Source organism: Geotrypetes seraphini, chromosome 13 (assembly GCF_902459505.1).
Source record: "Geotrypetes seraphini chromosome 13, aGeoSer1.1, whole genome shotgun sequence".
Lineage (NCBI taxonomy): Eukaryota > Metazoa > Chordata > Amphibia > Gymnophiona > Dermophiidae > Geotrypetes > Geotrypetes seraphini.
Window position 1 is genome coordinate 53,100,560 of NC_047096.1, and position 21,556 is coordinate 53,122,115.

Sequence of the window (21,556 nt, forward strand, 5' to 3'; positions counted from 1 at the left end):
GATAGACAGATTGAAGAACGACAAATCACCGGGCCCAGACGGCATCCACCCAAGGGTACTAAAAGAACTGAGAAACGAAATAGCAGAACCACTTCGCCAAATATGTAACCTCTCCTTAAAAACTGGGGAGATCCCAGAGGACTGGAAAATAGCAAATGTCACGCCCATCTTTAAGAAGGGATCAAGGGGTGACCCGGGAAACTACAGGCCTGTGAGCTTGACCTCGGTTCCGGGCAAGATGATGGAAGCACTGGTAAAGGACACAATCTGCGAACACATAGAAAACAATGGACAACTGAAGGCAAGCCAGCACGGCTTCTGCAAGGGAAGGTCGTGCCTCACGAACTTGCTGTACTTCTTTGAGGGGATAAACAGCCAGATGGATAAGGGGGAATCCATAGACATCATTTACCTTGACTTCCAAAAAGCCTTCGACAAGGTACCGCACAAACGGCTACTTAAAAAGCTGTGGAACCACGGGGTGCAAGGGGATGTCTACCGATGGATCAAACACTGGTTGGCAGGCAGGAAACAGAGGGTTGGAGTAAAGGGCCAATACTCTGACTGGCAATGGGTCACGAGCGGAGTTCCACAGGGCTCGGTGCTGGGACCTCTCCTATTCAATATATTTATTAACGACCTGGAGATGGGGACAAAATGTGAGGTTATCAAATTTACTGATGACACCAAACTCTGCAGCAGGGTTAGAAGCACGGAAGACTGTGAAGACCTGCAAAGGGACCTAACGAGACTGGAAGAATGGGCAAAAAAGTGGCAAATGAGTTTTAACGTAGAGAAATGCAAGGTCATGCATGTAGGGAAAAAGAACCCGATGTTCAGCTACAAAATGGGGGGAACATTACTAGGGGTGAGCAACCTTGAAAGAGACCTGGGGGTGATGGTGGACACAACATTGAAACCATCGGCGCAGTGTGCGACAGCCTCAAAGAAAGCAAACAGAATGCTGGGCATCATCAAAAAGGGTATCATAACCAGGATGAAGGAAGACATCATGCCGCTGTATCGCGCAATGGTGCGCCCGCACCTGGAGTACTGTGTCGGTCGCCGACTGGTCGCTGTACCTCAAGAAAGACATGGCAGTACTCGAGGGAGTCCAGAGAAGAGCGACTAAACTGATATGAGGTATGGAAAATTTTTCATACGCTGACAGGTTAAAAATGCTAGGGCTGTTCTCCCTGGAAAAGAGGAGACTTAGAGGGGACATGATAGAAACCTTCAAAATCCTTAAGGGCATAGAGAAAGTGGATAAGGACAGATTCTTCAAACTGAGGGGAACCACAAGCACTAGGGGATACTCTGAGAAATTGAAAGGGGACAGGTTTAGAACTAATGCTAGGAAGTTCTTTTTTACCCAGAGGGTGGTGGACACATGGAACGCGCTTCCGGAGGATGTGATAGGCCAGAGCACTTTACAGGGGTTCAAGGAAGGTTTGGATAGGTTCTGGAGGATAAGGGGATTGAGGGGTACAGATAAAACTAGAGGTATAGAAACATAGAAACATAGAAGATGAAGAAGATGACGGCAGAAAAGGGCTACAGCCCATCAAGTCTGCCCACTCTGCTTACCCACCCCCTTTCTATGCCCTAATGACCCAATTTCCTTATCTTGACCCTCGTAGGGATCCCACATGGGTATCCCATTTATTCTTAAAGTCTGGCACGCTGTCTGCCTCGATCACCTGCACTGGAAGCTTGTTCCAACGATCAACCACTCTCTCTGTGAAGAAATACTTTCTGGTGTCGCCATGAAATTTTCCGCCCCTGAGTTTGAGCGGGTGCCCTCTTGTGGCCGAGGGTCCCTTGAGAAAGAAAATATCATCTTCCACTTCGACACGTCCCGTGAGGTACTTAAATGTTTCGATCATGTCTCCCCTCTCCCTACGTTCCTCAAGAGTGTAGAGCTGCAATTTGTTCAGTCTCTCTTCGTACGAGAGACCCTTGAGCCCCGAGATCATCCTGGTGGCCGTCCGTTGAACCGATTCAATTCTGCGCACATCTTTACTGTAATGTGGCCTCCAGAATTGCACACAGTACTTCAGATGAGGTCTCACCATGGCCCTGTACATTATGACTTCAGGTTTTCGGCTGACAAAACTTCTATTGATACAACCCAATATCTGCCTTGCCTTAGATGAAGCCTTCTCCACTTGATTGGCAGTTTTCATGTCTGCCCTGATGATTACTCCTAAATCTCGTTCTGCTGAAGTCCTAGTTAAAGTTTCTCCATTCAAGAAGTATGTCTTGCATGAGGTTCCGCTTCCGAGGTGCATGACCTTACATTTCTTAGCATTGAAGCCTAGCTGCCAGGTTGAGGACCAACTTTCCAATGTAAGCAGATCCTGCGCCATATAATTCTGTAAACTGCATTCACTTACTATATTACATAGTTTGGCGTCATCGGCGAATAGTGTTATTTTACCTTGAAGCCCTTGAGTCAGATCCCCTATGAATATGTTGAAAAGGAGTGGACCCAGGACCGAGCCCTGCGGCACTCCACTGGTCACCTCCGATGTTTTAGAGAGGGTACCATTAACCACCACCCTCTGAAGTCTGCCACTCAGCCAATCATTGATCCATGCAGTTAGTGTCTCTCCTAACCCCATCGATTCCATCTTGCTTAGCAGCCTTCGGTGTGGGACACTGTCAAAAGCTTTACTGAAGTCCAGGTATACGACGTCCAAAGACTCTCCCAAGTCCAACTTTCTTGTTACCCAGTCAAAGAAGCTGATGAGATTGGATTGGCAGGACCTACCCTTGGTGAATCCATGCTGACTGGGATCCCGAAGATTCCCTTCATTCAAGATTGTGTCCAATTTGCTTTTAATTAGTGTTTCCATGAGTTTGCACACTATTGATGTGAGACTCACCGGTCTATAATTCGCAGCCTCTGCCCTGCAACCCTTTTTATGCAGAGGAACGACATTAGCTAATTTCCAGTCCAGGGGAACTTTCCCCTTACTTAGGGAGAGATTGAATAGTTCAGCCAACGGTTTCGCCAGGACATCGCTCAATTCTCTGAGCACTCTTGGGTGCAAATTGTCTGGTCCCATGGCTTTGTTCACCTTGAGGTAGGTTATAGAAGTATTCAGAAACCACTTCACAGGTCATGGACCTGATGGGCCGCCGCGGGAGCAGACCGCTGGGCGAGATGGACCTCTGGTCCGACCCAGTGGAGGCAACTTCTTATGTTCTTATGTTCTAAAATGTTCTGTCCTGGTTCACCTTTTTAAGTGAACACAGGCAATTGGTGCTTGGAGATTTTTAGTCAACTCTATTATCTTCTTCCACCCCCTCCCCCTCATTAAAGTCAAATTACTGCTCACCTCTTGAGCTTTAGTTATTATACCCATTTGTAATCCCAGTTAATCTTACATTTTTCTCCTTATTCTTCCACAACAATACATTTCCTCTGTGAACCTCTTGGAAAATTTTGTTTTATATGCAGTATATTAATTTAACCTGAACTGTCATCTATGATGAGAGATGCATAGTGCTTACTTTTTACCCATCCTGCATATCATCTTTGTTTATTTTGATTTACATATTGCCTCAATAAAATGAGCTTAGAATTTTTCTAAGCCCATTAGGGGTACAGGAGTAGCCTAACCATAGTGTAGTGAGCTGAGAACCTGGAGAACTCAGTTTAGTTCAAAAATAACTGTCACTACCCCCACAGCTTACATTCAATATAGTCCAGTGGTCTCAAACTCAAACCCTTTGCAGGGCCACATTTTGTATTTGTAGGTACTTGGAGGGCCTCGGAAAAAAATAATTAATGTCTTATTAAAGAAATAACAATTTTGCATGCGGTAAAAAACTCTTTATAGTTTATAAATATTTCCTTTTGGCTAAGTCTTAATAATAATATTGTAATTTATAGCAAAAGACACAAGATATCAAGATATTGAAGGGAATTGACATAGTAGAGACAGAGAGATTGTTCACCCTTTCCAAGGTGAAGAGAACGAGAGGGCATTCGCTAAAGTTAGAAGGGAAAAGATTCCGTACTAACGTAAGGAAGTTCTTCTTCACCCAGAGAGTGGTGGAGGTCTGGAACGCTCTCCCGGAGGCTGTTTATAGGGGAAAGCACACTTCAGGGATTCAAGACAAGGTTGGATAAGTTCCTACTGGAACAGAACATATGCAAGTAAAGCTAGACTCAAATAGGGCACTGGTCTTTGACCTAAGGGCCGCCGCGTGAGCGGACTGCTGGGCACGATGGACCACTGGTCTGACCCAGCAGTGGCAAATCTTATGATCTTATGATCAAGAAACTTTTATTTTACTTTTGTGATTATGATTAACATATTGAGGGCCTCAAAATTGTACCTGGCGGGCCGCTTGTGGCCCCCGGGCCGCGAGTTTGAGACCACTGATATAGTCAAATTAATAAAAATAGTTGTGTGTATATGTTGGAGGAGAACTGAAAGCAGAATTATAATCAGAGGAAACGCCTCAGAACCCCGTTAGGGATTAGGAAAAACCGCCCCTAACTGAGAGGGTAAATAACTTCATTGGCATAAAAATGTTTGATACCAAAGTTATGTAATATGCTGATATGGCCTAATCATTCACAATTTAGCAAATCATCATGCAGTCTATGTTTCAAAAGTCTGTTATATATAAGAAAATTTATCTTTAAAGATGTGTGGAGCGAAACAAGCCGTCAGCCCAGTTGCATGATGATTTGCTAAATTGTGAATGATTAGGCCATATCAGGACTTTGCTATCGGACATTTTTATGCCGATGAAGTTATTTACCCTCTCGAGTAGGGGAGGTTTTTCCTAAACCCTAACGGGGTTCTAAGGCTTTTCCTCCAATTATAATTCTACTTTCAGTTCTCCCTTAGTTATCTTTCAGAACTCAGTTCAGTTCCCATTGCAACTCCTTGTGACCCTGGGCAGATCACTTAACCCTCAATCCTCCTTTGCCCCAGGTAGAAAAAAAAGTATCTATCTATCTATTGTAAACCACGTTGATTGTACCACAGAAAGGTAGTATATCAAATCCACATTCCTTCATTAGGAAATTTGGTCTAGGTTTCCATATTTTTTTGCTGAGCATATTCAAGGGACTGTGTCTCCAAATGGGATAGTATTGTATGTATCATGACAGCGATGAAACTCATTCTCAAGCCAGGATATGTGGACTACGAATTCAGACCCCCAATGCAGAAAAGTAGAGCTGTATGTGGATGTCTGGGTGTGTGGTTTTTACCACAAGCCTGATACTTTGGAAAGCAGTAAGTTAGTTAAAGGCAAATTTTATGCACAGAAATCCTGCAGCAAATGGGAGGAGAATATGCCTAGCATGACCATACGTCCCGTTTTGAATGGAACCATCCCGTTGTCCCCAAGCACAGCTTTGGGACGCCGAAATGTCTCATTTTCAGAAAGAGAGCAACCCCTCTAATAATTTTTAAAAAGGCGCTGTGCTTGGGGACAACGGGATGCAACTTTACAAGCGGCGGGCCCACAAGCTTCCCCGCTCCCCCTCCCCCTGACCAGCCGACCACTGCCTGGCTGGCCTGGAACTTCCTCTCCAACTTCAGAATTGACGTCAGGGAGGAAGGCTTGTGGGCCCACCGCTTGTAAAGTCACTGCACACACCTGGCCTGTTGGAGAAATCAGCAGCAATGGGGGAGACAGGGAGAGAGAAAGAAAGAAGGGGGCAGGGAGAGAGAGAGAAAGTAAGGGAAGTATAGGGGGGCAGGGAGAGAGAAAGAAAGACAGAAAGGGGGTAGGGAGAAAGAAAGACAGATATCTACAATGTTATTACCTAAAAATTAGTAGTTGTCCCGTTATGAGGAAAAAAATGTAATGGTCACGTTAAGTATGCCAGACACATGCGCACAAGGTTTCCCTTCCTGTAGGCATATCTGAACCAAAACTGAAAGTTTCAGCATACATCAGCACCTGTTATTCTGCGCCTAAATTCGAGCCTTTCAAAAACTGTCTTGCTGCACAAACACACAATACCCCTATGCATTGCTCAGCACGTACGATCCATGTTCAGCTCATGGGATCCCCATGGCTAAGCTCATGGTTTCTTTCTGCGTCAGCCCCTCAGTCTCTCAAATGTACTACTAATGCTTTCCTGAATACTTGCATTGTGCCAAAGAGAGCTTCTGTTTGAAGTTCATAAGATGTAACATGTGATAATAGCAGTACATTACCTCCTCTTTATTAGCAGAAGTCCGCTTAATTATATTTAATCCTCTTAACTTTTTTTTTTTTAGTAACTTTTGTGGCTTATCTCCTGCTGCAGTGGGTCCATGAACAAATCCCCCATTGGTTTCATCTGCATTATTTATTTATTTACAATATTTATTAACCACACAATTCAAAGGTACTTGACGGTGTACAAGTAACATACAAAACTAAATTAAAAACATAAAAACAGCATATATCCTCCCTCCTTATTACAAAACCACGCAATAAATTTTTAGCACTGGCCAGCGTGCTGAATGCTCTGCGCTGCTCCGACAGTCATAGAGTTCCTAAGAGCATCGGAGCAGCGCAGAGCATTCAGTGTGCTGGCCAGCGCTAAAAACCTCTTGCGACTGTTGTGTAAAAGGGGGTGGGGGTAAATCAATTAACACATAATATATATCTTGAACTTATCCTGTTTTCAATATAACATCTTGTCCCTTTAGAATAAAAAAAAAAACAGCTAATTTATTAGTGAGTAATTTCCAAATGCCTGGTTAAATAAAAAAGATTTATAAGGCTGTCTTAAATTCTGCAGTTTTGCAGCCCATACAAATTAAATGGCAATCCATTCCAGAGTTTTAGACCTGCAACTTTAAAAATAGAAAATCGATACATACCCCCCTCCCCCCCTTTTCATAAAACCGCGGAAGCATTTAGCGCGCCGGTCTGCACTAAAAATCGCTTCAGCAGTTTTGTAAAAGGGGGAATAGTTTAAGAGGATGGATTTACAAGATGGCATTTCTAGTAGATTCTGATTAGACAATCTGAGCGTTCTTACTGCCTCTAGCTCTAATGCATAAGCTACAGGGGCACCTTTTTATCCTGAGCAAGTTTCTGTCTGGCAGGCACAAGGATAAGCGGTGAAAACGATCTCTTTTACTCTTGAGATAACCCTTTTCCTCTTCCCCTCATGCAGTTTGGCTTAGTGCAGGTCACTCTCAACAAGTTTTATTTTTTCTGCTCTTTAAGCCTTCTTGGGAGTTAAGAAGTTAGACGACGGGGGAACATCCCTGCTTTCCTTTTGTCCTGGGCCATAGACAGCAACAGGAACCCCACTGATTAGAGAAGGAAAATTGAGAGACAGAATAAACTTTTCGCTTCAGGACTTCACTCTTTCAGCTCTTTCTGTAGTAATTCGTTTCTTCGTTTACCTCTGCATCAGTTCTTGGAATTGACTTGTTTAAAGACTGAACCTCTTGGCTGATGGACATTCAGCCTACTTCTGGGAGGTACAAAAGAGGAAATAGGCAAAAAAAAAACCTTTAATTCTTCTCCCCTAGCGTTCCAGATTAGGAGGCCTCCAATAAATGTTCCTGCCACAATAATTAATAAATTCAGTCTATTTCAGCCACAGAAAAATCAACCAAGTGTTACTTAACATAGGGATATATAAGGGATAATTCTGTACAGTAAGCATGTTCGTTTATGCACTAATTACACACATAAATGATTAGAATAATGGTGTGCACATATACCTACAAGTGCCAAAATTCTGCCTAAGTTATTTTCTATAAATACACACATATCTTGCGCAGCACTTCTTTTACTGCTGAGTGTACAAATAGTCAGAGTCTGATTGGACTGTGGGCAGGGCTCACACTTTGACAAGTAACTTATGAAATACTATGTTTACATGTGTTTCTGCGGCATTTAGGTATGAACACTAACAGCAGCCCTTTGGTTTGTGTAAATTATAGGCACATATTTCACATGTTAAGCCAGTATTCTATAAAGAAAAGTAAGCATCTACCTTCCTTCACAGAATAGGCCTCATGCGGGGGCCTACATAGAGAAACCCTGTTATAGAATTACTGCTTTAGTGACCCTGGAGTCACATTCTGTATAGGCTTATCCAAACATCGGAACAAATCGTATCTGCTGTTGTAGATTAACTTAGCTGGCCATCAGGGAGGCAAACTCCTCTTTGCTGCTTCTGAGTTTCAGCGGACTTCAACTTCTCCTCCACCACCCCATTCCCTGATTATTGTGTGTTCTGCAGAAAGATGTTTTCCATGTTGTTTCATGAAGACTCTGTTTGCTGTCTGTACATATCAACTTGGAAGAGGTTTCTATTTAATATTGTTGTCTATTGTTTTATTGACTTATTCATAGTCATTTGTTGGTTAATTGATTTTCCGTCTGTACCATGATTTGAGGTATCTTGACACAAGTAACCAACTATTTTGAAATCAATAAATGGATAAATATATAATAAGAGGGATCAGCAGATCAAGAAAGGAGAGGGAAAAGAGAGATTTTGGAGGAATGAGTATTAAAGGCACACAGAGAGGTGCAATAAGGGACCTGCCTTTCCTGAGATATTATATTTAGTATTTCACATAATTCTTATATGGGATGTCATCACATTGGGTACGATTGCCAAGTTATAATAGCTGTGGTGACAGTAAATGGGCACTGGGCACTGTGCTTTCTGCATTTGTCTTGGACATATAACACTATTTTGACAGCTCTTCTGAGTGAATATAGCAATGTTAATATGCTATAATATATATAGAGAAAATTAACACTATATAATTAAAACTTAAAACTCTTGCCTTTCTTTACTAAATCACTGAAGTCTGGCATTTTCTTGGCCATAGTATGGCATTTTCTAATGCAACAGTTGGCCAGCTTTAGTTAAAACTTAAGGCAAGTGACACCCACCATAAAACCTGGTCTGATACAAACTGCTATGCAATGGGAGTCTTAAAGTTTATCCTATTAATTCTACTCATTGGAAGAAATGCCTAGAATTGACAGACATTGTTGATTATATTGTCAGTTCCAGGTGGCATCTATCACCTCATATTTTAGGTCAACCTATTACATTTGAGGGTGGGGAGGACATTTTCCCTCAGATTTAAGGGTAAGGCCTTGACAGGTGTGTGGAGTGAATAGGATAGGAAAAGATAATGCGGAATCTATCTTCCAGTTGATTTGCCCTCTGTCCTTTTCTTGCAGAATCTGTACCGATGGCTGTAATCATAGGCGTGGCTGTAGGAGCTGGAGTCGCTTTCCTCGTCCTCATGGCCACCATTGTGGCTTTCTGCTGTGCTCGCTCACAGAGAAGTAAGCTGTTTCATTCTCTAAAGTGGCAGTGGGTGGGGTATCATAGGCCAAGGAAAAACTGAAATCATAGATTGTTATCTGTAGTAGAAGTGTGCTTGTGGTCGTTGTCAAAAACTGGCCTTGATTTGCCATGGATTCCTCTAGCTGTTTGCCAGTTGTGTTTCTGCAGCCCCTTTGGCACTGACTATAGCAACTATGTATAGTAGCTCCATGTCAAGGGGGACAGGCTGATCCAGTCCAGGTTATGCCCCATTGTAAACTTGAAAATGTAATTTGGATTTTCTAGTTGAGTTCTCTTAAGAAAAATAGAACTACTGTATATCTCCCTGCATGCAATGGAGCAAAACCAAGACTCACTCAACATCAAGAATGGTTGCATAGAGTAGCCAATACCATAATGCTGTGCTATGTCTGATCAGTCATTCTAGACCACAGTCATCAATCACAAGTACAGTACTGCCATATTATGGTCAATCATTACCAACTATGGTCAACAAGTGAGTAGATTAATCTATAAGATTCCAATTTTTGGAATTAATTTTTATATAATTTATAATCATACTACCCAAAATTTCACCCAAGAAGAATACCTAAATGATAGTTACAGTATTGGCTAGTAATCCTGCACTGACAACATATTGCCCACCTGTAGAAGTGTGTTAATATGATGAGGTTGACTGTTGCGTATTTCTGCAGTTTGCCAGTTACCCTCTACTGTGTCTCCTTGGGCAGTATACATAAATCTCAAGACTATAAGGTTCTTCTGGATCCAGAAAATGAAGGCTTCAAGCCTGCTAGAATGCAAAGCAATAAAGTATTCACATGGAAGAAAACTGGTACTGATTCAGTATTTATATTTCTAAAGATCCCTAAATCTGCTACCAATGTTTTATATTAAACTAATGAGTCATAGGAAAGTCATTAATCTTTCCTTTTATTGCCAGCCATGTCTTTATAGATTGGTCTAACCCAAAGGCCAAAGGAGATGCCAATATAATTTCGGGAAAATTGTGTTGCAGGAGAGATGCTAGGGGGCGTTCTCACAGCATCATCAAGAATCACGATTATTTTACTTTTAACATTATTTAAGAATAAAATGGCAAAGAGGAGCATGTAAACACATAATTGAAGCAGCAGAAAGAATCCTCAGATCACTGAAGCATAGATATTAGTGAATAAAGACCATTCGGTTCATTCAACCTGCTGATTTTTTTTTCTTTCTTTCTTTATTATAACTGCCTATTGTGCTGTCTTTAATCTGTGGTCTTCTGCTTTCACCCCTAACTTCTATATATGTATTACCAACAAAGAATAGAAAAAAGTCCCCATGCCCAAGAAGTACCAAATCCACCAAAAGTAGGGATGAGAAAGTAGATATACTAGGATAAGCATCCTTATGCCATCACACTGGATTGTCACTTTTAAGTCTTCCAATAAAAGTCTTTATTATACCATGTAGATTTTGACCCAAATCAAAAACTATATGGTATAATAAAGACTTTTATTGGAAGACTTAAAAGTGTCTATCCAGATTGATGGTTTAAGGACGCTTATCCTGTCATTATTTTGGCTCCTATAATCTCTATTGGAGACACATCCAGAAGTGCACTATCCTCTCCTTTAGTAATTTCTTTTTATTTCTGTACCTTTCAGCTTCCTATGGATGAATTCTTAGCATTGAATTTTCATTCTATGGAAAATTCTCTTCTGGTTCATTAATCATGTTATATCATTCTCCTTCGATTAGCTCTAAATCCTAGCCCTACCTTTTTCTTGCTTTGAGTATTTCTTGCTTATATTTTACATTCTCTATCAATACAGTCTCTAGATTTTAATTCTTCAGTCCAGCTTATAATACCATATTTATATACCACATGTCTTTATGGATTGCCTGCCTGATATTTTGATGATTACTGACATTGCAACCACTTGATCTATATAAATTCATGTTCACGGTAACAAATAGCAACGACTAAAATGGTTAAGGGGCTGGAGGAGTTGCCATACAGTGAGAGATTGGAGAAACCAGGCCTCTTCTCTCTTGAAAAGAGGAGACTGAGAGGGGACATGATCGAAACATTCAAGATAATGAAGGGAATAGACTTAGTAGATAAAGACAGGTTGTTCACCCTTTCCAAGGTAGGGAGAACGAGAAGGCACTCTCTAAAGTTAAAAGGGGATAGATTCCATACAAACGTAAGGAAGTTCTTCTTCACCCAGAGAGTGGTGGAAAGCTGGAATGCTCAGGCTGTTATAGGGGAAAACACACTCCAGGGATTCAAGACAAAGTTAGACAAGTTCCTGCTAAACCGGAACGTAGGCAGTTAGGGCTAGTCTTAGTTAAGTGGTATACCGCAGGGCTTGGTGCTTGGGCCGCTGCTATTTAATATATTCATTAAATGATCTAGAAACAGGGACAAAGTGTGAGATAATAAAATTTGCAGACGACACCAAACTATTTAGTGGTGCTCGGACTATAGAGGACTGCGAAGAATTGCAAAGGGACTTGAACAAGCTAGGGGAATGGGCGACGAGGTGGCAGATGAAGTTCAACGTTGAGAAATGCAAAGTATTACTTATGGGAAGCAGAAACTTGAGGTACAACTATGCGATGGGAGGGATATTATTGAATGAGAGTACACAGGAAAGGGACTTGGGGGTAATGGTGGACATGACAATGAAGCCGAGGGCACAGTGCGCAGCGGCCGCTAAGAGAGCGAATAGAATGCTTGGTATAATTAAGAAGGGCATTGCGACCAGAACGAAAGAAGTTATTCTGCCGTTGTATCGGGCGATGGTGCATCCGCATCTGGAGTACTGCGTCCAATTTTGGTCGCCGTATCTTAAGAAGGATATGGCGTTACTCAAAAGGGTCCAGAGGAGAGCGACACGTCTGATAAAAGGTATGGAAAACCTTTCATACGCTGAGAAATTGGAGAAATTGGGTCTCTTTTCTCTGGAGAAGAGGAGACTTAGAGGGGATATGATAGAGACTTACAAGATCATGAAGGGCATAGAGAGGGTGGAGAGAGACAGATTCTTCAAACTTTCAAAAAATAAAAGAACAAGAGGGCACTCGGAAAAGTTGAAAGGGGACAGATTCAAAACGAATGCTAGGAAGTTCTTTTTTACCCAACGTTTGGTGGACACCTGGAATGCGCTTCCAGAGGACGTAATAGGGCAGAGTACGGTAATGGGGTTTAAGAAAAGATTGGATAATTACCTACTGGAAAAGGGGATAGAGAGGTATAGATAGAGGATTACTGCACAGGTCCTGGACCTGTTGGACCGCCGCGAGAGCGGACTGCTGGGCACGATGGACCTCAGGTCTGACCCAGCAGAGGCATTGCTTATGTTCTTTTTTTTAAATATTTTTTATTCATTTTCAAGATTACATTAAGTGTTAAAATATATTAAATCACATAAACAATAAATACATCACTTAGAAATAATCATTGACACATCTCACAAATTCTTATACCCTTCCCTATCCCAACCCTCCCTCCCATATATTTCATTATCATATAAAACATGTGATATTAAAATACCCCCCTCCCTGCACCTTATGTTCTTATGTTCTTAAGGCACTGGTCATTGACCTAGGGGCCACCGCGTGAGCGGACTGCTGGGCACGATGGACTACTGGTCTGACCCAGCAGCGGCAATTCTTATGTTCTTATGATTTTTATAAGTAAAAGTTCATATATAGCCTCTTGAATAAAATAAAACAAGTGGTTAAAAGCATGTAGAACATAAAGTTCTTTCTAACCCCTCTCCACATATGTGTGTGTGTGTGTTCATGTTCCAACCACAAAATGGCTGCCAGAACCTGCCGTAGCAGTCTAGTGAGGTTCCCACAGGAAGTCTTAGCAGCTATTTCCATTGGAGCAGCATGCGAGGCAGGAGTGAGAGGGGCTCAGTCTTGTCCCTAAAGAGACCACCTGGAGTTTTCAGTGTCAAGCAAGGAGAGAAGGGCCAGGTCTAATTGTAGGGAGTGGGGTGTAATTGCAGGGGGGATAATTGTAGGGGCCACTGCTGCTGGAGGGGCTTTTATGGTTGGATGGGGGGAGGATTTTTATTTACAGTTTCAGGTGCTGTCGAAACTGAGTGGCCAGTTTCAGTCACAAATTCGGTTTCAGCAGAAACCAAAAGTTCAGTTGGAGGGGCATTTTTGATAGGACATCTAAATCTGAGTTTGAATGTTTTGGGAAAGATGCCCAGAAATCCAGTAGAGAAAATGTCCATTTTCAAAACAGCAGGTTGTCTATCTTTTTTTAAATGACCTGTCTAGATGTTTTGGCCCTTAGTGGGTCTATCTTTTGTGGCTATTTTCGAATACAAAGACATCCAAATGAAAAACACAAAAACAAGCTATTGGGTTGTCTAAGCAGCCAACATTCTTAGCAAACTACACAGACAGCTGAGCAAAGCAAGCAGAGCAAAGAGGCACTCTAGGGGGTACTGCAGTGAATGTCACATTAAAAAGTCCCAGGTACACTCACTATAACCTGCTTATATTGTATAGTGAGCCCTCTGAAACCCACCCAAAATTTACTGTACCCACTTGTACACCACAGCAGTAGCCCTTATGCCTGCAGGTGTTATTTTTATGTAGGTACAGTAAGTTTCGGAGGACTCACCATATGATATAAGCAAGTTATAGTGAAATGTATACCTGGCACTTTTTATGTGATGTTCACTGCAGTACCCCTTAGAGTGCTCCTCTGCTCTGCTCAGCTGTCTGTGTGGCCATCTGTAGCTACAGGCTGGAATGTACTGTTTGTTTCATATCTTTGGGTGGAGGGAGGGGTCACTAACCACTGGAGAGTAAGGGGGTCCATGCCTTAATCCCTCCATTGGTCATTTGGTCAGTTTGGGTACTTTTTGTCCCTTATTTGTTTTAAAAACAGGTCCAGCCCCAAACGTCTAAATGGTGCCCTACATATTTTGTTAAAAGTTTGAATATCCCTGCAGAACGTCCAAGTCCTAAGCCCATCCAAAACATGCCTCTAACATGCCCCCTAAAATTTAGATTGGCTAGTGGTGCTAACTCTTAAGTCATAAACTTAAATAAGGGCAATATTCAAAACACCACTTAGAAATGCAATTACCTTACCTTATTGAAGAAAATCCGGGAAGTTGACTCCCCTGTTTGACTTATTATTTTTGAGTTTATGCATTGCGATTCGGGGTTAGCAATTGTTCCACAAGAATTTGCTCAGGTTTCTTTCAATATCAATAGATTTTTTCAAGGCAATGTAAAGTTCAATAGGTGAAACATGTTGATGTAACTATCCATGTGAGAGGTGAGACCATATAGCTTGTAGTAGATAAATATTAAGCAAATGATAAATGAGAAAATAATTCAAAAAGTAACATAAATTGATCCAATGACGAGTTGGAGCATAAAGCCACATACTATGAGATATATTTGAGTATGTGGTGGCTCCGCTGAGGATCTGGGAAACTGGTATACAATAATAATAAGGAGCAGGATGAATGCGTAATGACATCAAGCATTTCTAAGTGGTGCCCTAAAATTTAGATGCACTGGAGACAAAACAACCAGAAAGACGTCTAGAACAGTGGTTGCCAACCCTGTCCTGGAGGACCACCAGGCCAATCGGGTTTTCAGGCTAGCCCTAATGAATATGCATGAAAGAGGTTTGCATATAATGGAAGTGACAGGCATGCAAATCTGCTCCATGCATATTCATTACGGCTAGCCTGAAAACCCGATTGGCCTGGTGGTCTTCCAGGACAGAGATGGGAACCACTGGCCTAGAAAGTCAGTTTCAAAAATGCCCACTTGGGCATTTTGACAAGTAAGACATTCAAGTTCCAGTTTATACTATCTCTTGGATGTCTATCTTTTATGAAAATGAGCCCCTTCGGCTCTATCATTATGAGGACATTGATAGCTAGAGGGAATTAAATCAATGTTTTTATGTGTGTGTGTGCTGCTGCTGTCTATTGCAATTTTGAAACATACTTCAAATAACATTTAGGAAATAGAGAAAAATATATAATGCACACAATATATTCATATGCGTATTTCTGATCTGAGGAAGGGTTACCTTTGAAAGCTCATCAAAAAATACATTGAGTTGGTCCAATAAAAAAGGTATTACCTTATTTCCTTTGTTTTTTGTTTTATTTCTGTATATTACCTTGAAAAGTGGACTAACACAGCCACTACACCATTTCACTCCAATTGTATGAAATTTATTAAATACATAAGTATTATCTTAAAAAGAAAGCATACATTTATTTATATGGGAATTTCAGGCAAAAGAGCTAACACCTGAGGGTTTAGAAGCCAAAAAGATTTCCTGTGAAGCGAGATCGAGTGAACATCAGATACAATCTGAATTTTTGCACCACAGAACAAAGAATCCTTTTTCCTAAAATAAGCCTTTGTAACAGAAACCTTATCTTTCTCATATGCCAAGATAATGAGGGCATTCGCTGTGGAAGAAATATTATCTTGAGAGTTCCCTAAGAAACTCGTAAAATCGAAACTTTGTGAAACTAAAGTATCTGCCGCCTCGTGATCCTGCAGCTCTACTCACTGTTTAGTTGGTTTATAGTAACAATTAGCGATGAATAAAGTATTGCTTTAAGAAATGTTTAAAATTCCTTGAAATATTTTCTTAACAAAATTTCAGGTGACAACAAATGTGTAAAAGGAAAAACTTAAGAACTGCTAATTCCTTGCTCTACGTGCATTTTCCATCATCTCTAATTTAAAATGAAAAGTAAGACAGTCTTTATTAGTGAAGACAGAAACAGGCTGGAGAGAGGAAATCTACAGTTCTATTGCTAATATATGTGATCTGCTGAGTAAAAAGGTACCAAACGTTTGCAAGTGAAACTTTCATTTTTGAAAGTTATGGGCACTGCAGAATAAGGGTCAGTAAAATTGAACGATACAGTCTCTTTTAACAACTTTGATGTTTTTCGTTTTTCTTTTTGTTAAAATATTTTATTTAGTTTCAAAATATTTAACAGTGCAATGTATAGATTAATAAACAGACAATAAAGCGTGAAAGCACATACAACTTAAAGTATTCATACACAGTAAGTCATTTTATCCCACCCACCCACCCCCCTTCCAATAAATAATCATCATAAATAATAAACATTTTAACCCACCCTCCCACCCTGGATGTGCATAGAACTAACCAAATTAAAGACCAAAAAATTTATCTTGATGTTTTTCGTGTCCTATAGCCTAAAAACTGCAGGTACCCAAAGTGGATTATGTTATTTCTGGGGTTAGTTGCTTTATTGTGATAAAGGTTTCTCAGTTTTTTTAAAGATGTTATTAGCCCATATCTGAGGCTGAAATTTGGCAGATTTTATAGTTGATGTCCTTCTATGAGGGGGTGCCGAAAAATTCTCAGACCAGCCAAGACGAGAATGATGTGGATATGGTTCAAACAATGATCTGAAACAATGTAAAAAAAAAACCCACAAAATTTTGTTTCTACAACTTGGCACTTAACAAAATAAGATAACACTCTTTCCCGCTACAGTGCCAAAATAACACTTTGAATTTAGGAAGTTGGTTGGTTGAGCTGAGAACTTTTCAGCACCCCCTCGTATCTTGTGGTAAAAAAATAAGTCACATACCCCACTTTTGGTACATTTTCACTCAGCGGGTCACATTATGTTTCTCCATTTAGCAACATTTGAAAGTCCACATTTGAAAAGATTTCCTGTGAAGCGAGATTGAGTGAACATCAGATACAATCTGAATTTTTGCACCACAGAACAAAGAATCCTTTTTCCTAAAATAAGCCTTTGTAACAGAAACTTTATCTTTCTCATATGCCAAGATAATGAGAGCATTTGCTGTAGAAGAAATATTATCTTGAGAGTTCCCTAAGAAACTTGTAAAATCGAAACATTTTGAAATTAAAGTAAAAGTGCATATCTGGGTGACCGTCCTATGAAGCATCCCTTCCAGTCATAATAGCCAACCCTTAGTCCTTTAAGGAAATATTTTGATCTTTAGCATCTAATTCCAATGAACTATCTTCATTCAAAGACACTAGGCAAAGAAACATATGAAGAGAAGCAGAGGAGATCAGGGATCCTGATGACAAAGTCCCCAAAGATGACAATGAAACCATTGGAGAACCACTTAGATAAATAGTCAATGAAACCATTGGAAGAGGAAGAGAGGTGCATTCAGTAAAGCAGTGCCTGTAACAAGATGCTGCATTACCTTTAGACTTAAACTTATGCTTACCCATAAATCCAAATGCCAAGATTCATAGCTAAAACTTCAACGGTACCTATGTGGTGCTCCAATGGGCTCCTAAGGGGCAGGGTATGCCCCTTTGGACATGCACCTATGGTCACACACACCATAGTGCAGATCTTTAAAGAGCTTCTGGAGGCCCCAGTGATATCACAAAGGGTAGGTCTCACAAGTACCTGCTAATACGCTTGACTGGAAACAGTCCATGGCAAAAGTAGATGCTGTCATCAATGTGCTATGGACCTCCTCTCTCTTCCAACTTAACCACAGGGCAGATGCTATTTAAGGACTTTCTGGAGGCCTTCTAATGATCTCACAGAGGGTAGAGATCACAAATGTCTGCTAATGGGCTGTAGCAGCAGTGATCTGCACTGTCAATGTGCTACAGTCTTCCATTCAATCTCAGCAGACCACAGTGCAGATGATATTTAAAGAGCTTCCAGAGCCACCACCACAGTGGCATCACAGACGGTAGGTCTCGCAAATATCTGCTATCATACTTGGCTGGGAACAGTCTGGGGCAGTTGCAAACTCTGCTGCCAAAGTGCTATGCTCCTCCACTCTCAACTTGACTCAATGTTAAAGAGCCATTCTCGTTCAGGTTGCCAATTCAAATCTGACTCATATTGGTAGTAACTAAAAATTATTACTGCCTAAAAGCCTTTTGATGACAGCTATGAAACAAGCTGGTGGCTGCAGTCCAATTCACAGAATTCATTAGCACAATCTAGCAGTCACTGACAGCCTCTGTAAGGAAGCCAAATACTCCATAGGCATGAAACCTGAATTACTCCCTCACCTATATAGGTGACACTTCCAGAGCAAGGTTAAGAAAACTTAAGGAAGATCACATTGCTACTGCCTATACGTGCTTGTTCTGTAATGGAGCACTATATGTGTTTGCAGCTTAAACTGCTGATGGCCATGCTGTACTTTTTCTTTTTTTCATGGAGTAGCTTATGTAAGAAAAGCTTACACTGCAGCCTCATATGTTGTGTTCTGTTGTGGGACAGTGCAGCTCTTGGGGGGTAGTATGAGCCAAATAGGGATGATCAGAACTAAGCTAATATTCCATAAAGGACACTTTTGCGAACATCCTTTACAGAATACTAACTTAGAGCTCAATTTGGGGAAAATTCTATAAACAGCACCATAAATTAGGTGCCTAAGTTAAGTGGGAAACGCTGTTTCAAACGGTACTTAAAATTTCAAGGCGCCTACCAGCACCTAAACAAACTGTGCCACAAGCACGCTTCTGGAAGTGCCAACCAGTGCCTAACACCGCTGTAGGCGTGGCTAATGCTGGAAATAGCATTAGGCACTGGAAGGCACCTCCAGAGGCGCAATTCACGTTAAAGGTAGGCGCAGGAAATATAGGCTGTGAAAACCCTGGCCTACATTTCTGACATCTATTTTTGTCTGAGGCATGATTCTCTAAACATGTGATTGGCACACAATCAGTGGCTTCTTTTAAGGCAGCCACCATTTAGAGAATCCATGCCTTTATGCCTAATTTTGGGCATGAATATTTATGCCTGCACCCCACTGATGGTAGTTAGGCACACAAATGTAGGTATTCTATAACAATGTGCCTTATTTCTGGGAATGCCTCCTAATCTGTCCATGTCCCTCCCATCGCCATGCCCCCTTTGGAGCTGCACACTATGAAATTTGGCAATGCATATGATAGGATATGGCATAGGGCAGATCAGCACCTAATTCCTATGTACTGCCAATTAAGTGCTTCTTACAGTTGAGCGCCAATAGTACAAGGTAGATGGGAGGCAAAGACCTTGGAGCCACGTATAAATGAATCTGGCTTTGGAGTTGTCTTACAAAAGCCACCAAAGAAGCACTCGCACAACCAGGTTTTTCGGCTGCCTCCCGCCTGACTCCAGAGTTCTTCTGCAAAAGTCACCAAAAATCACTCATAAAACCAGGCTTTTTGGCTGCTTCCCATCTGCCTCTGGAGTTCTCTTACAAAAATTGCCAAAAAAGCACTCACTAGGCATCAAGGGCTATACTGCATTGTACTACATGCAAATACGTCCTGCATACAAACCCAGCATCATCGGGAGGCATGTTGCCATTGTATATAATCTGGACCCATGCAATAATGGTCCATATGCAAGCAGTGTTTCACTTTAACTCCAATTATTGATCTAATGATAAAAAAATGCTTTGTGATTCTTTGGAAACTTTGAACCATCACAAAATATTTTGACTAAGTATCTTTTAGATTAGTGGTTCAGTCTTTAATTCTATCTGCCCTTGACTACTGCACCATTATTTACTTGGCATCTTATAAGAAAATCTTAAATTGTATTCGAGTAATACAAAATACGGCAGTGCATTTGATTTTCAGATTTAAAAAATGTGACCATGTGAGTCCTTTCTATCAACAACTTCATTGGTTGCCATTTGAAGCAAGAATTTTGTTTAAATTTGGTTGCATCTGCTTTAAAGCTCTGTTTGGTTTGGCTCCAGGATACCTATCCTCCCAATTTAAGTTATATAAGTTGAACAAAATTGCCCAAAATAATTGTTTGTTCATGTATCCATCTTTAAAAGCTTGTCGTTACAAGAGATTTTTAGATGACTTTTGTATTTCAGTTAGGAAAGATGAATTCCTGGTTAAGTATTCTGATTCCACAAGCACAATCATATTATGCTTTTAGAAAGTTATTAAAAACTTATCTGTTTGATAAGTTTGTAACTTGATTATTGTTGTATCTCTGTTCATATGTATGTTTCACTGATTGCACAGTCCTTCTTTGTTGTGAATTGCCTGGAACTTATGGTTGGGCAGTATACAAGAAGATTATTATTATTAATTGACTAGATTAAGCACAGATCTAAGATCCACACCCAAAATTGAGCATCCCATACAGAATCTGGAGAATAGCGACCATGGGGAGCCATGGGTTTTAGAATTTTGGACTACTCAGCATATCGCTTCTTGTTGTCATGAGGTCATTGTGACAGTATGAAGAGTGAAATATCCGCTATAATAAAACCCTTTGCATGCATGCATCTTCATGGCTCCATGCCTCCATAGTGCCGTGCCTCCGCATGCGCATTAGAAAGAGCCTGTGTCACTTTGCACGCGGCAGTTTCCCCAGCAACGGTTATGTTGCTTTCCTCAACGACGGTTGGTTTTTTCATGCAGCGTTTTACCCTGCATGGAGCCTCTGGTTGTTGCGCTTTGGAGCCTCTGATTGTTGCGCTTTACAGCCTATAGTTGTTGCCGTTCACTGTGGAGTTTTCCACACGCCGCAGTTTCCAAAACTTAAAAAAGGAGCCTCCTTCGGGACCTGCCCCATCTGCCTCCAAAAAAAAAAAAACAACTCGCCAGTTCCCCCAGCTGATAAGAGGAGCCTGCTGCAGGACTTGCCCCATCTGTCTCCGAAAAAAAAAAAACCACGCAAGTTTCCCCAGCTGACAAGAGGAGCCTGATTTGGGACCTGCCCCCATCTGCCTCTGAAAAAAAAACAAAAAAAACCATCACCAGTTTCCCCAGCTAACAAGAGAAGCCTGCTTCGGAACCTGCCCCTTCTGCCTCAGAAAAAAAAAAACAACAAACTCTCCAGTTTCCCCAGCTGACAAGAGGCGCCTGCTTCGGGACCTGCCCCTTCTGCTTTCGAAAAACACCCCAAAAAACTCCAGTTTCCCCAGCTGACAAGAGGAGTCTGCTGCGGGACCTGCCTTATCTGCCTCCAAAAAAAAGAAAAACTTCTAAACTATTAACAAAAACACACGGTGATTTCCTGCTTCGGGACCTGCCCCATCTATCTCCGAAAAAAAGGGACATGTGAATTTTTTCACTCAGCAGTTTATCCAACTGAAAAAAAACCTCAACATTTTCCCCAACTGGAGAAAAGCCTACTGCGGGACCTGCCCCATCTCTCTTAGAGAAAAAGGAAAACTTCCAAGATAAGCCTGCATGGGGAAGGGAGCTATTTTACTTTGTTTTGTGGGAAGGAT

The 21,556-nt window shown here is 41.2% G+C and overlaps 1 protein-coding gene across 6 annotated transcripts in view; it reads left to right on the plus strand.

The window, feature by feature from the left end:
* The window catches only part of KIRREL3 (kirre like nephrin family adhesion molecule 3), a 1,600,598-nt gene that overhangs the window by 1,529,748 nt on the left and 49,294 nt on the right, over nucleotides 1–21,556 (plus strand). For all 6 annotated transcript variants that reach the window (XM_033917922.1, XM_033917923.1, XM_033917927.1 and 3 more), the window contains one exon: nucleotides 9,196–9,303. In XM_033917922.1, the coding sequence (XP_033773813.1) occupies nucleotides 9,196–9,303 (108 nt within the window). The remainder of the gene's footprint in view (nucleotides 1–9,195; nucleotides 9,304–21,556) is intronic.